Genomic DNA, 11,283 nt, shown 5'->3' on the forward strand with positions numbered 1-11,283 from the left:
TCTATTATGTTGATCTGTTTAATCAGTCATAATATAGGAAATATAATTTTAATTTCGAGGCATCGTTTTCATTGTCGATTCCCTTTTTCTGTTAGTCTCCGTCAATCTGAGTTTGAAAATGATACTCCTGAAATTGATGGATGGATGTAAGTATGCTGGAAATACGATGCATTTATATAGTTATTTCATCAGTTCAAGGTCCAAGTTCAACATAGATTTTGTATAATTTGGTAACGAAATTAGACGACTATATTCTTCCTTATGCATTTTTATACCTTGAATTAAAGGCACACTAATGCAGCTCCGGACCAAGTACCATCGGCTAAGCAAGTCCTACTTTCATCTCCTGACTGGTATATGAGCCCTGGTTTACAGCGATATGTGATAATTTGGCTTTGATAATATGTACTTGATGGTAGAACCCCGTCGTGGTCTATCGTGGTTGTATCATCGCTGATATCATCTGGGGGACTGCACACAGCGCCTTCGTCTACAACAAACAAGACGAAGAAAATGGTTTTTGATTTTGAATTTAGGGAGTTTATGATAAGTGCCAATCGGTGCTATAAGTCTACCTGGTTTTAAAATGGCTTGAACTGAATAGTTTCGACATTCGGACCAATACGTCGAGAAACCACCCAGTGTCTCACCCACCGCTGGAAACTGATCATAAATCATCCATTTTTTCATGACGGCGTTCTCTTGTTCAGGAGTCGTTGGAACGCATTTAGTATATGCCAATGGCTGGACTTCGTTCGATACATACGCCCATCCCAATACGTCACCTGCTTTGGCAGAAATTCGCTCGGTCGAGTTAAGAGGGATGGTCATCATCGTACCAGCAAATGTTTGGACGTAGGTCTCGCCGACGAGCAGAAAAGTGTTATCGCTGACTAGCCGCCATACTTGAAAATGGACGGCTCTACTGCTGTCAGTGAAAAATGCCCATTCAATAATGGAACCATCGACAGGGATAGTTAGGGACTTAATAATGTTGACATGTCTGTTTACATCTCTGTAGTGCTGAGGCACCATACCGTGTCCGATTGTTATTTGTAGTTCGTGGATGCCTAGAAAGTAAAACACCCTAACGCATTCATTAACTTCATTTTTATGAATGTCCAGCTGATATTGTATTATCGTTATGTATAGTAAAATCAACCAACCATCAACGATATCTAATTAAGATAGCAAACTCTGCTGGGCTACTACTACTGTAGACTCTTATTGCATTAATGTACGTACTCTGGCAGTTAGGAACAGCTCCAATCCATGTTTCATTTCCCATGCAAACTCGGTGAAATTCCTCCTCAGTGGGACTGACGAAGCCAGTTAGACAGGCATATGACGCTACATTTCCCTGATGATAAGTCGCCAATGTTCCATCCATGAGAGAAGCATTCTGGTAAAGTGGCGGGACAGAACATCCATCTGAAAAAAAAGCCACTCACTCGATTACTCGTTAGGTATACGGTGACAAGTATGGTGATTCTAAATGAAGGAAAGGAAGTAGAACAACCTTGTTTGCAAAGTTGGTCGGCACATAGTCCACAAGTTCGAGGACAAAATGACTTGGCATAAGATTCGTATTGCGTACACATCACTGGTATTCTTAACAAGAGGCCGGGACAGTCCTCGTCTTGAACATCCTCGCAACTGGATGATACTGAAAATAATGTGAAAATCGACAATGAAAAATAGCAATATTCCCCAGCCGATTGTTTTTTTTATTTTCGACAGACGATTAAGTCACATACCAGGAGATGCACTGCCCGCACATACAAATGGTTTTGTTAATTCACAGTCAGAGCTTTGCCACGAACCACTTGGCATCAAAACTCCGCAGTCGTCATTATCGGTTCCCCAATCCCAATTGCTGTATCCAGCAAACGGCATGCCTCCCCATGTCCAATCTCCATTTACATTTTTCTCTAGACCGATCCACGCTGATGAAGAATAGTCGAGCTGTGTGACACTGAATTCAAAAGATGGCAAAAATCTTTACAATTTCCAATTTTACTCACAAAATCATTCCGCTGATTACGTACATGAGATTTCGAACGATTCCATTCTCTTGTGAGTCATGAATGTTGGCCAGCGAGTAGCCTGAATTTGGACAAGTAGCTTTCGCTTCAGCCTGGGACATTCGCTTTTTAGATAAGCGAAAGCAGTGACCATTATGCTCATAATCACCAACACTACAACCTAGAAATTGAAATTAGAAATCTTCGGGGTATGGCGTCATTCGCGACTGATCAAAGTTGTTTTTTGACAGAATCTGTTTGATTTGACGCATTGAAACTTCGTATATAGCGTCGCTCGATTCGGTTTCTGGAAACGCATTGTATTATTATCAACGCAATAAACGATGGTATATTATCATTTACCGCTGCAACTTCGATCCGTCACAGACCATGCGCCATTACTCAGACACATGATAGTGTGTATAGCATCGCCGCCATTAGCACAAGATAGTTGGACAACATCGCCGACATGGTAGCTCGACTTGGCAATGGAAATCATCTGTTCTACCGTTGCATTGTATTCCGGGGGTTGGCAGCTAACACAAAACGCTGAAAATAATATACATTCAATTCTATGATTTCAGCTTACTTCAAAATCGTATTCTTTGTAATCTTTGATTTTACATTCATTTTCTTCACTTAATAAATGCTTATACTTGCCGAATCTACTGAGGGATATCATTCGATGCCTTACCTTTAACAGGCGGGTTCCCACAGTGGTTACAGGAGGCGTGGCAGCCGATGAATCCTGCGAGGGAATCACAAAATAACGAATCGGAAGTCTTCATTTCTAGACAGTTCGAATACGAATCGGTGCACTCATCTATTGGAAAAATAGGCAATATGTGAGCAATGGATTAAGACGTGTCGGATTTTAGTTATCAAATCACATCTTCATTTTAGATTAATGCTTCGATACCTAATAGACATGGGTCACATAGATGTTGCTGGCATGATTTGGTATCCGTATAACACCACGGTGCAGGCCCTCCATCTGGATTTCTACAGTAGCTATGGCCGCCCTGGATGCCGGTTCCTATATAACTGAAAGTTATATTTTACATATTATTTTATGCAACGATGGGTCATTTTCGCTAGTTAATAATAATAGAATTTCTTCCACTTACTCAGGATTCAACGGATGCACCGAACATTTTGGATCCACTTGTTCCCAGTTTACGCATGGTATGTATTCTTTGGTATAGCTTACATTGCCGGCGTATGAAGCGCCTCGATCCGCTAGATTATAACAGAAATCATCCTCTGAAACAAGAAAATGACAACGTATTTCATTTTCACTCTTCCACTTCTTCTCCCAACAATTAAAGACTACCATCTACTAGAGCAAAACGTCGTCTAAACAATTCTTTGCCGACCAAATCCAACAGTGAGCTGTTGTAATACAATCATTTTACCAGTTCGGTGTTGCCAAAACATCCGGAAAATAGAAATCATCCACCAGACGATCGTGTAGAAATTACCTGTGATGTATGATACAGAAGCAACGAATCCTTTGGCGTTGTATATTTCATTACTTTCGAAAACAACACTTGCGTAATTGGTTAGGCTGATGACGGACCTTGAGACATTACTGGTACCACAAAATCTGAATAAAATGATTAGCACAATTCAATCGATAATCTACCGAAACGGAAATCCTGGCACAATGACGCACAAAGCGTTTGATATATCTAAATGGAAGGAATTGCTGCATCTAAGACGTTTAAATTCAGAAAAGCCAAGTATAACTAGAAGTGTAATTCTATGAACACTTAACTGTTCGCCAGCTTGACCGGGAAACCTGCTGTAAATTATTAGCTTGTCCACGCAATCGACTGTGTGAGTTTCTACTTGAACATCGATTTCCTGAATTGTTATTTGAATGAAAGTATCTTCTGGAGCCTGGAAGATATTAAGAAGATACTTATCAAATTCTTTGCCATAGCAAGGCTTTTCGAAAATGATACAAAATCAAATTTAGACTCTTTGTATTTGACGTCTACCTGAATTAGCCATGTACAGTGATCTCCGTCGTAGTAGTTATTGGGCCATCCCGGTGACGTAATCGATTCAATGGTGTTCGTACTGTTCAAAATGATATTGTGTCCGCATCCTGGAATATTAAGAAAAAAAAACAGATTAAACGAATAATGCCATTTAGTATGATCCAAGTATTAGTATCGGGAAATGGTGTGGTGGTGTATGGTATGGTATGGTATGGTATGGTGTGGTATGGTGTGGTGTGGTGTGGTGTGGTGTGGTGTGGTGTGGAGTGGAGTGGTGTGGTGTGGTGTGGTGTGGTGTGGTGTGGTGTGGTGTGGTGTGGTGTGGTGTGGTGTGGTGTGGTGTGGTGTGGTGTGGTGTGGTGTGGTGTGGTGTGGTGTGGTGTGGTGTGGTGTGGTGTGGTGTGGTGTGGTGTGGAAGGTGTGGTGTGGTGTGGTGTGGTGTGGAAGGTGTGGTGTGGTGTGGTGTGGTGTGGTGTGGTGTGGTGTGGTGTGGTGTTGTTCTCATTAATCGGGTGAAATGAATTTACCGTAATACAGAGGATAGTAATAGCAGTAATACAATTGGATTTCTCCCCACCATCCGCTGTGTTTTGGTTGTAAGGTTCCCGTAATGTTGTGATCGTCGGTACCAAATGAGAAGATTTCCATGCGATTGACTGTACCTGATGAAATGAAGATTCTACTAATATCAAAAAGGATTGAAACTGACTGAATTGGAGCATTCGATGAAATAGCCCTCCACAAATATAGGTTAATCATAGATTCTTACCAGAAACCACTGGACATTCGGAGTGACCATGGAGTGGAATCAGATAAAAAGGGTCTGTGAGCGGTAAGTGTGTATCGTCATTTCCGGTGTATTCATGGCAGCAAAATGTAATGACGGTCGAATCGTTTGTATAAATCCCAAATGGAAGCGGTCCGTACGTCTCATCTGGTTGATTAGCAGAGTATCCGTAACCAGCAAATGATACCGTAGTTGTCGACATACCTAAAAAGGAGGAAGCGGAAACTAACAGTGCGATCCTGTTAAACTTCATTGCAGTTTCCCTCTTTGTAAATAATTTGCTTTCTTTTTAAAAATCAACTTAAAAAGTTATGTACTTTGGGGACAGTCGCTATTGGCTCCCGCAAAAATGCAGTAACTTCCTTGATCCCAAACAGCCTGATTATCGGTCGAGACAGGTATATCCGCCATACAAAATAGTTGGTAAATAGTGTAGAAGTCTAGCATTTTCGCTGGCTGATATACTGGGTTCCACCAGTAGTTATTGGCACCAGGTTGCACCGATTGATGCCGCATTGCTGGGGTCCAGTTTGGAACGGTTCCGCAATCGGCTTCCTCATCCATTACCATTGGAATACCGTATCTCCCTGATGGCCACTCGACTACATCTAAAATACCAAATGTTGCACATCATCTATTCAGTTACTTGTCTGTGGTTTAGTTCCCCGATCGAATGTTTTTACACCACTTAGATGAAATTGTTTTAAGCTCATTCAATTCTAAAGCCTATTTATCGCAAATATATTTTGTCGATTGTGTTGGCGTAAGTTTTTTGATAAAGTAGACTGGCTGAATTTACCTGGGTAGCTGGCGCCGTCACAGGTTGGACCTCCAGTTGGTTCGGGACATATGCATTTACATGTGCCATCGTAATATCCCCAATATCCTCCGTTCTGACAAGCGAGTGGTGTTTGATTTGAACAATTCTGCGCTGAAAGTGCAATAAACTGTAAGTGAAACTTCCACGAGTCGTGTATGTGAGGTAAAAGGATTAAATCTTTTCTCACCGACGCAGCCATAAAATATCTGACCATACATAACATCATAATAACTGAGAGTCAGTTTAGAAACATCCGCTAAGTATACGTTATTTTCGTCTTTAACATTATATATCGGATGGCCGTTAGTACTGAAATCCTGTTGAAAGAATTGAAAATATTGGAAATTATGTGTATTAAAAACGCTCGAAAATCCTTTCACTCACCGAATTCTGTTCAAAAGGTAGTTAACAACTTACGAATTTGCCATAATGCATGACTGACGATAAGTCATAATTTATTGGGTATTTTGTGTAATGGGTTCCCGAAAAAAGATCTGTAAGTAGGGAAAGACATGAATTAATTTCGCACACAAGTTTCATCCTTGTAAGTAGATCCGATATTGATATGCAATTCTTTAATATCTTTGAAATCTAGTTTTTACCCTTATCAGTATTCTGATCCAAAGGATTGATGTACTGATCACGTTCTACTCGCGTTTGTTCGTGTGAGAATCCAAGGGAGTGCATAATCTCGTGCAATATGGTCGTCTGAAAGAGTTTCAGAATTAGCGAAATTCATGACTGATTTTTTTTAATTACTGGTTCTATACTAACGGAAAAGTCGCATGATGATATTTCTTGTGCCGAAACATTGAGGTTACCAATGAAGGACCAACACCCCTCGTCACTGTAAATGCACCAGAAAAGAAATAATCGCGATCATATTCGGTGACAACCAAGAAGAGTCCGATTCAATGAAACGGACTTAGATCAAGGCCAGAAAATGTATGAATTACCTGATAATAAACTTTAAAAAGCCGATGTGCGAAACTCCATAATCTGCATGAACGTTTTCGTAGTAAGGAATGAACTCCAAACACAGAACTTTTTCCAAATATTCCATTACCTTAATCGTTTTCTCTATCTGCCCTGTGCCTACAAATGATTTTATTACAACTCACATTCTGCCCACCTACACTTCACTTGTTCAATTACAGTATTGGTAATTATTTGAAGTGCCACACGTTGCGGTAATTATTTGAAGTGCCACACGTTTCGGTATTTTTGACCATCATCAAGTGCAACATTCACCTGAATGTTCTTTGTACTTACCGACTGCTTCATCGAATGTGTAGAACACCTTGCCATTTTCCCAAGCCAATGAATCATCGGTTTGTATGGCTATGTCCCGTTTCTTACGGCTCTTTGTCCTTCGATCATGCGCATCTTTTTCGTCGTGTTCTCTCTTTTCGTGTTCAGTTATTTTACCAGTAACGAAATTATTTGAGCGTCGCCTTGCCTTGATTTTCGATTTCGTTTTCCTGGTTTTCTTTCTCTTCAATTTTGAGCCACTTCCCACGTTTAATATCGATCCATCATTTTGTTTTGATTTCAACTTTTTAGCTTTCTTCGATTTTAGAGAACTAACTGCCTTGTCGATCTAGCGAATAACGTTAACAGAGAGCGTAACATTGACTAAATGCGTTGAAAAGATGATTTCTGAAGATAAAAAACCCACCGACACCTGACAATGATCTTTCTAGGGTGAGATCGAAACATCGTGTTCTTTTAATTGTCTTATTGAATAAATTCTCTATTTTCTTTTAAACTTTTAATCTATACAAAGTGAGTTTTTTTATCTTATAATCCGTGCACCGTGCTTTCTTACCGTCGATTTCCCTTTCGCTATGTCAAACGCAGTACGAAGAACTTCTTTCTGGCTTTCCCCGTCGAGTTTCCCTTTCCCTGTTTTAACGATTCTATCGAGTCGTTCAACTTCAACATCCATGGCTGTTAGATGATTTTCATTTGCAAAATCGTCCTGAAAATACATGCGTTGGATCTTTTTGAATCGACATTCGGAATCGACGATTGGAATACAAGTTTAAGTTTGTTACACACATTCGCGTTTCTGGAATGGCTTCCTGCATTTAGCACATGACTTAACCGCGACTTCTCACCGCTGGAAGGCTCCAATGTTCTGAACAGTCCTTCGCCGTCCAAAAAGATCTGCAATTGTAATTATACAAAACAAGGTGTTTTTCAAATAAACGTACCAATAATGAACCATTTCGGACGACAATTAAGAGATCTTAAGTTAATATATATCTAAATCCGATAATTCATAGATCATTTTCGGCGGATCTGTCAGTGATTACCTCGTTCAACCGTTTCGGGTTGAACTTTTTACCATTGCGAACGCTGTGTCCTCTACTATTAACACTCTCATTGATCAGATTAGCATCGGGCACGGGTGCCTTTGTCCCTAAGGCAACGCCCGCTATGCCCAAAATTAAGGTGAGTAGGCTGCAATGAAAGTGATATAGAAATATAGAGTATCCTCAATTACTATGTCGAGTGAACGTGGGTATAATTTGCTTGTAACTTACCTGAGATTATGTAGTTTCATCGCCTTCCTTTACCCCACCAATGACAAAATTCATCATTCCGATTTAACTTATATATACAAGTTGCTTTAACAGGTGCTGGATTGACTTGGATTAAGATTACGAAAGGTTTTGCAATATGCGTGATTTGTATTTTGAACAGCTCTTTCATATTCGAGATGAATTCGTACATTGAAAATAACAATGGTTTTTGTTCTAAACGTCTTTATGAGGTTACATTTCCGAAAGAATTACAATGAGCATAAAATCCGGGTTAACTGTGCGTTAATTTAGAAGGGATTACGAGTCATAATATAAATCGTCGGTTTAAAAAATTCTTTATTAACTTCCATTGTATTCACAGACAACGGTTTCAGATAGAATGGAGTATACTTCAAACAAATTATCTGCGGTCTAGACCAAACATGAAAGTAAATTGTGACGCTTATTTCCGAAGAAGATATATTGCAGTTATCAAATTAATTTTATCAATGATTTGTAATACCATGAAAGAATCACAACAATTAAAAACCTCATCTTTTGTGGGTTTACAAAACTTTCGACCCTGTACCGAAAGTTTGTCAATGATATTTTAGAAACCTCCATGAAACCATTGAAGTCGGTAAAGTGATAGAGCAAGTTGCACAGAGTGAACTGGATTCTGGGTTCTGACTTAAGGAACTAACATCGCCCCTACAGTAAATATTACTTATAGCCTAGAAGCTATATACCATCGTATACCGGAGGGAAACCATGGGACACGATGTTGATCGGGATCGGCACAAAATGGTCCATGAAATCAAGTTCTAAGTTCTAAGACTGGAATCTGAATATTTCAACGTGAGCATTCAATTGATTTTTTCTTTTTCGTGAAAACGACGCTGGTTGTTGCCGCGAGTATCTCGCGAACTGATAGAAATAAACTGTTGATCTTTGCTTCTTTATTGAGTCAGCACTACCTGCGGCGCTAAAGCAGTTTTCACGCATGGTATTTAGGAAATGGCTTCGAATAATATGTATATTGCCATGCTAGGTAAGATTTTACGTGGCGCTTTTTCTATTAACATTAGACAAATAGTACATATGCATAATATATGTATACCTTCATCGTCTTCTCAATAATTTTGATCCTGAAATGATAAGTAATCAGCGCGTTTTTGAGTTTGTGGTTTGATTTCACAGTTGTACTTTCAATCTGACTCTACACTTAAATTATTTCATTTTCACTCTGTCCATCATTGAGAGGGTAACGTTTAATAATCGTTCAAATAATTCGTATAAGGTCTCTAAGACTAAGAGACTGGAGATTGTGATTTATACGACACTATGGTTTCCATGGCGATATGCTCGGATACGTACGATCAGGCACCTTGAAACCGGTTTTCGTAACCAACGCCCTAAAATTAAAGATCGCTTTTACCAACACATTGTGTTATCAGCACGGTAGCTGATAAGGATAAATCATCTGTTCCATTCACTAGTTTTTTTGTAGTCGATACGAAAATCAAAATAGCTCATGAAATATCTTCATGAAAAGACAAAAACCCCTGGTCTTATTCCCATGGATGTGTTTTAAGGCAACACAATTACATAAGAAATCCTGAAAATCTGAAATAGTTTTTGTTCTATCAATTACATGCAAGTCAGGAGTTGACGAATCATATTGTCCTTCGTTTCTATCTTCATCCAATCTACAATTTAGAGATATGGACGAAGTAGAAAAATCTAATTAGAAAAAGGAAATAGAGTAAAATATACAATGCGGACTTTTAAAAAAGCCCTTTGAATATTCATATATCTATAAATATTTCACAGCTATTCTCAACCAGTATACCAGCCCCAGTGTTTTAACCATTGATCGAGACATACGCTGACTACCTACGAAACGATTAATACGGAACCAGGAATTAGTCGCTCTCTCTAGATTATTGTAATCAGTAACTCTTTTGCCTATTTAGAATCTGACATGTCATTGGTAATTCTATTATCTATTTTTACAGTAGGGTCATTGGCGGTAATTACAAGCGCAGCTGATGTTCTTCCACCATGCGAAGGTAACACTTACTGTATTCATGTCACCGACGACGGCAATTTGACCACGAAGATACCGCGTTTTACTGTGTCGTGTACTGTGAGTAGACTGTATGAATCATATCTTTCTTCATCCGATGTCTTTTCTAATAACAAATCCCGATAAATTGTTACCAACTCGGAACATTACTTTTCTATGCGAATTTTCTGTCTATTATTCAAAAAATAATGTTTGTACATCGGGGAGGTTTCTCTCATGAGAAGAAAAATGCTTATTTCAGTAGATAGAATCAGGACAGTTTTCGAGAGATAAGAAATAAAAAAAGAGTCTATTAATGCACGCATTTCAAATTCAACATGTCTCTGTCTCTATGATTTAGATAGGGTCGGAGTTCGAAGGTTCTGTCGAAGATTTTTACATCACGAAAAGTGTAATTGGTTTGCCCGCGTATAATCTGACGTACGGTTCAACTTGTGCCCAACCTTGCAGCCACAGACTAACCGTCACATCGAACCCACTTCAAGCAACTTTCACAGGTGAACAAAATGTGAATGTGTTCCTTCGTTCGTTTCGAGAAAAGGGTTATTTTCCAATGAGAAATAGAGAATGTGTCGAAAATGGTTTTAATTTTATATCTACTGGGAAGGTGCGCTCGGGGGTGATACTGGAACATATGGTTGTGTGCAAAATTCAACAGGTGAAATCAAGACTAAAGATATTACTGTCACAGGTATTGAAATAGTTACAACGCATCTCATTATGCCAAGCGAAATGATGTTTATTGCGGCTGCTCCATCTACGAATGAAGATTATATTACTTCACACAATTTCAGGATCGGTAATTGGTGGTGGGCCATATTGGTTGCAAAAAGTAAATGGGCACAATGTTTACTTGACTACAGGCGAAAAGCTAACGGTAGATCTTCGAAACATATCTCTAATCCCAAATATAACGTAAGCCGTTGTTATTTCTAACAGCAGTGTTTCGATAAAATGGGCCGATGAATAGATATGTTTTTATTGTTTCAGGTGCTTAGCGAATTCTGGTGGTTATATGGCTCCTTCTCT

At 39.2% G+C, this 11,283-nt stretch overlaps 1 protein-coding gene across 1 annotated transcript; it reads right to left on the minus strand.

The window, feature by feature from the left end:
• LOC141905499 (uncharacterized) lies at window positions 1–7,718 on the minus strand. The gene is made up of 25 exons (XM_074794370.1): window positions 7,466–7,718; window positions 6,910–7,237; window positions 6,594–6,732; window positions 6,412–6,484; window positions 6,240–6,345; window positions 6,055–6,131; window positions 5,825–5,954; window positions 5,617–5,748; window positions 5,135–5,425; window positions 4,800–5,021; window positions 4,558–4,692; window positions 4,028–4,137; window positions 3,802–3,926; window positions 3,506–3,630; window positions 3,152–3,287; window positions 2,944–3,068; window positions 2,719–2,847; window positions 2,388–2,573; window positions 2,049–2,205; window positions 1,758–1,975; window positions 1,520–1,666; window positions 1,246–1,431; window positions 576–1,070; window positions 276–490; window positions 1–127 (listed from the first exon to the last, which is right to left on the minus strand). Exons 1-24 carry the CDS (start codon window positions 7,628–7,630, stop codon window positions 282–284), a joined length of 4,146 nt encoding a protein of 1,381 aa, XP_074650471.1. The 5' UTR covers window positions 7,631–7,718; the 3' UTR covers window positions 1–127; window positions 276–281.
• Window positions 7,719–11,283: the final 3,565 nt, after the last annotated feature.

The sequence above is a fragment of the Tubulanus polymorphus genome, chromosome 5 (assembly GCF_964204645.1).
Source record: "Tubulanus polymorphus chromosome 5, tnTubPoly1.2, whole genome shotgun sequence".
Taxonomy (NCBI): domain Eukaryota; kingdom Metazoa; phylum Nemertea; class Palaeonemertea; order Tubulaniformes; family Tubulanidae; genus Tubulanus; species Tubulanus polymorphus.

Coding starts and splice junctions, on each gene's coding strand:
- LOC141905499 (XM_074794370.1), bottom strand. CDS start 7,630: ATGTATTTTCAGGACGATTTTGCAAATGAAAATCATCTAACAGCCATG. Junction 1,976..2,048: donor GGAATCGTTCGAAATCTCAT/GTACGTAATCAG, acceptor TTTTGAATTCAG/TGTCACACAGCTCGACTATT. Junction 1,071..1,245: donor AGCTGTTCCTAACTGCCAGA/GTACGTACATTA, acceptor TTTACTTTCTAG/GCATCCACGAACTACAAATA.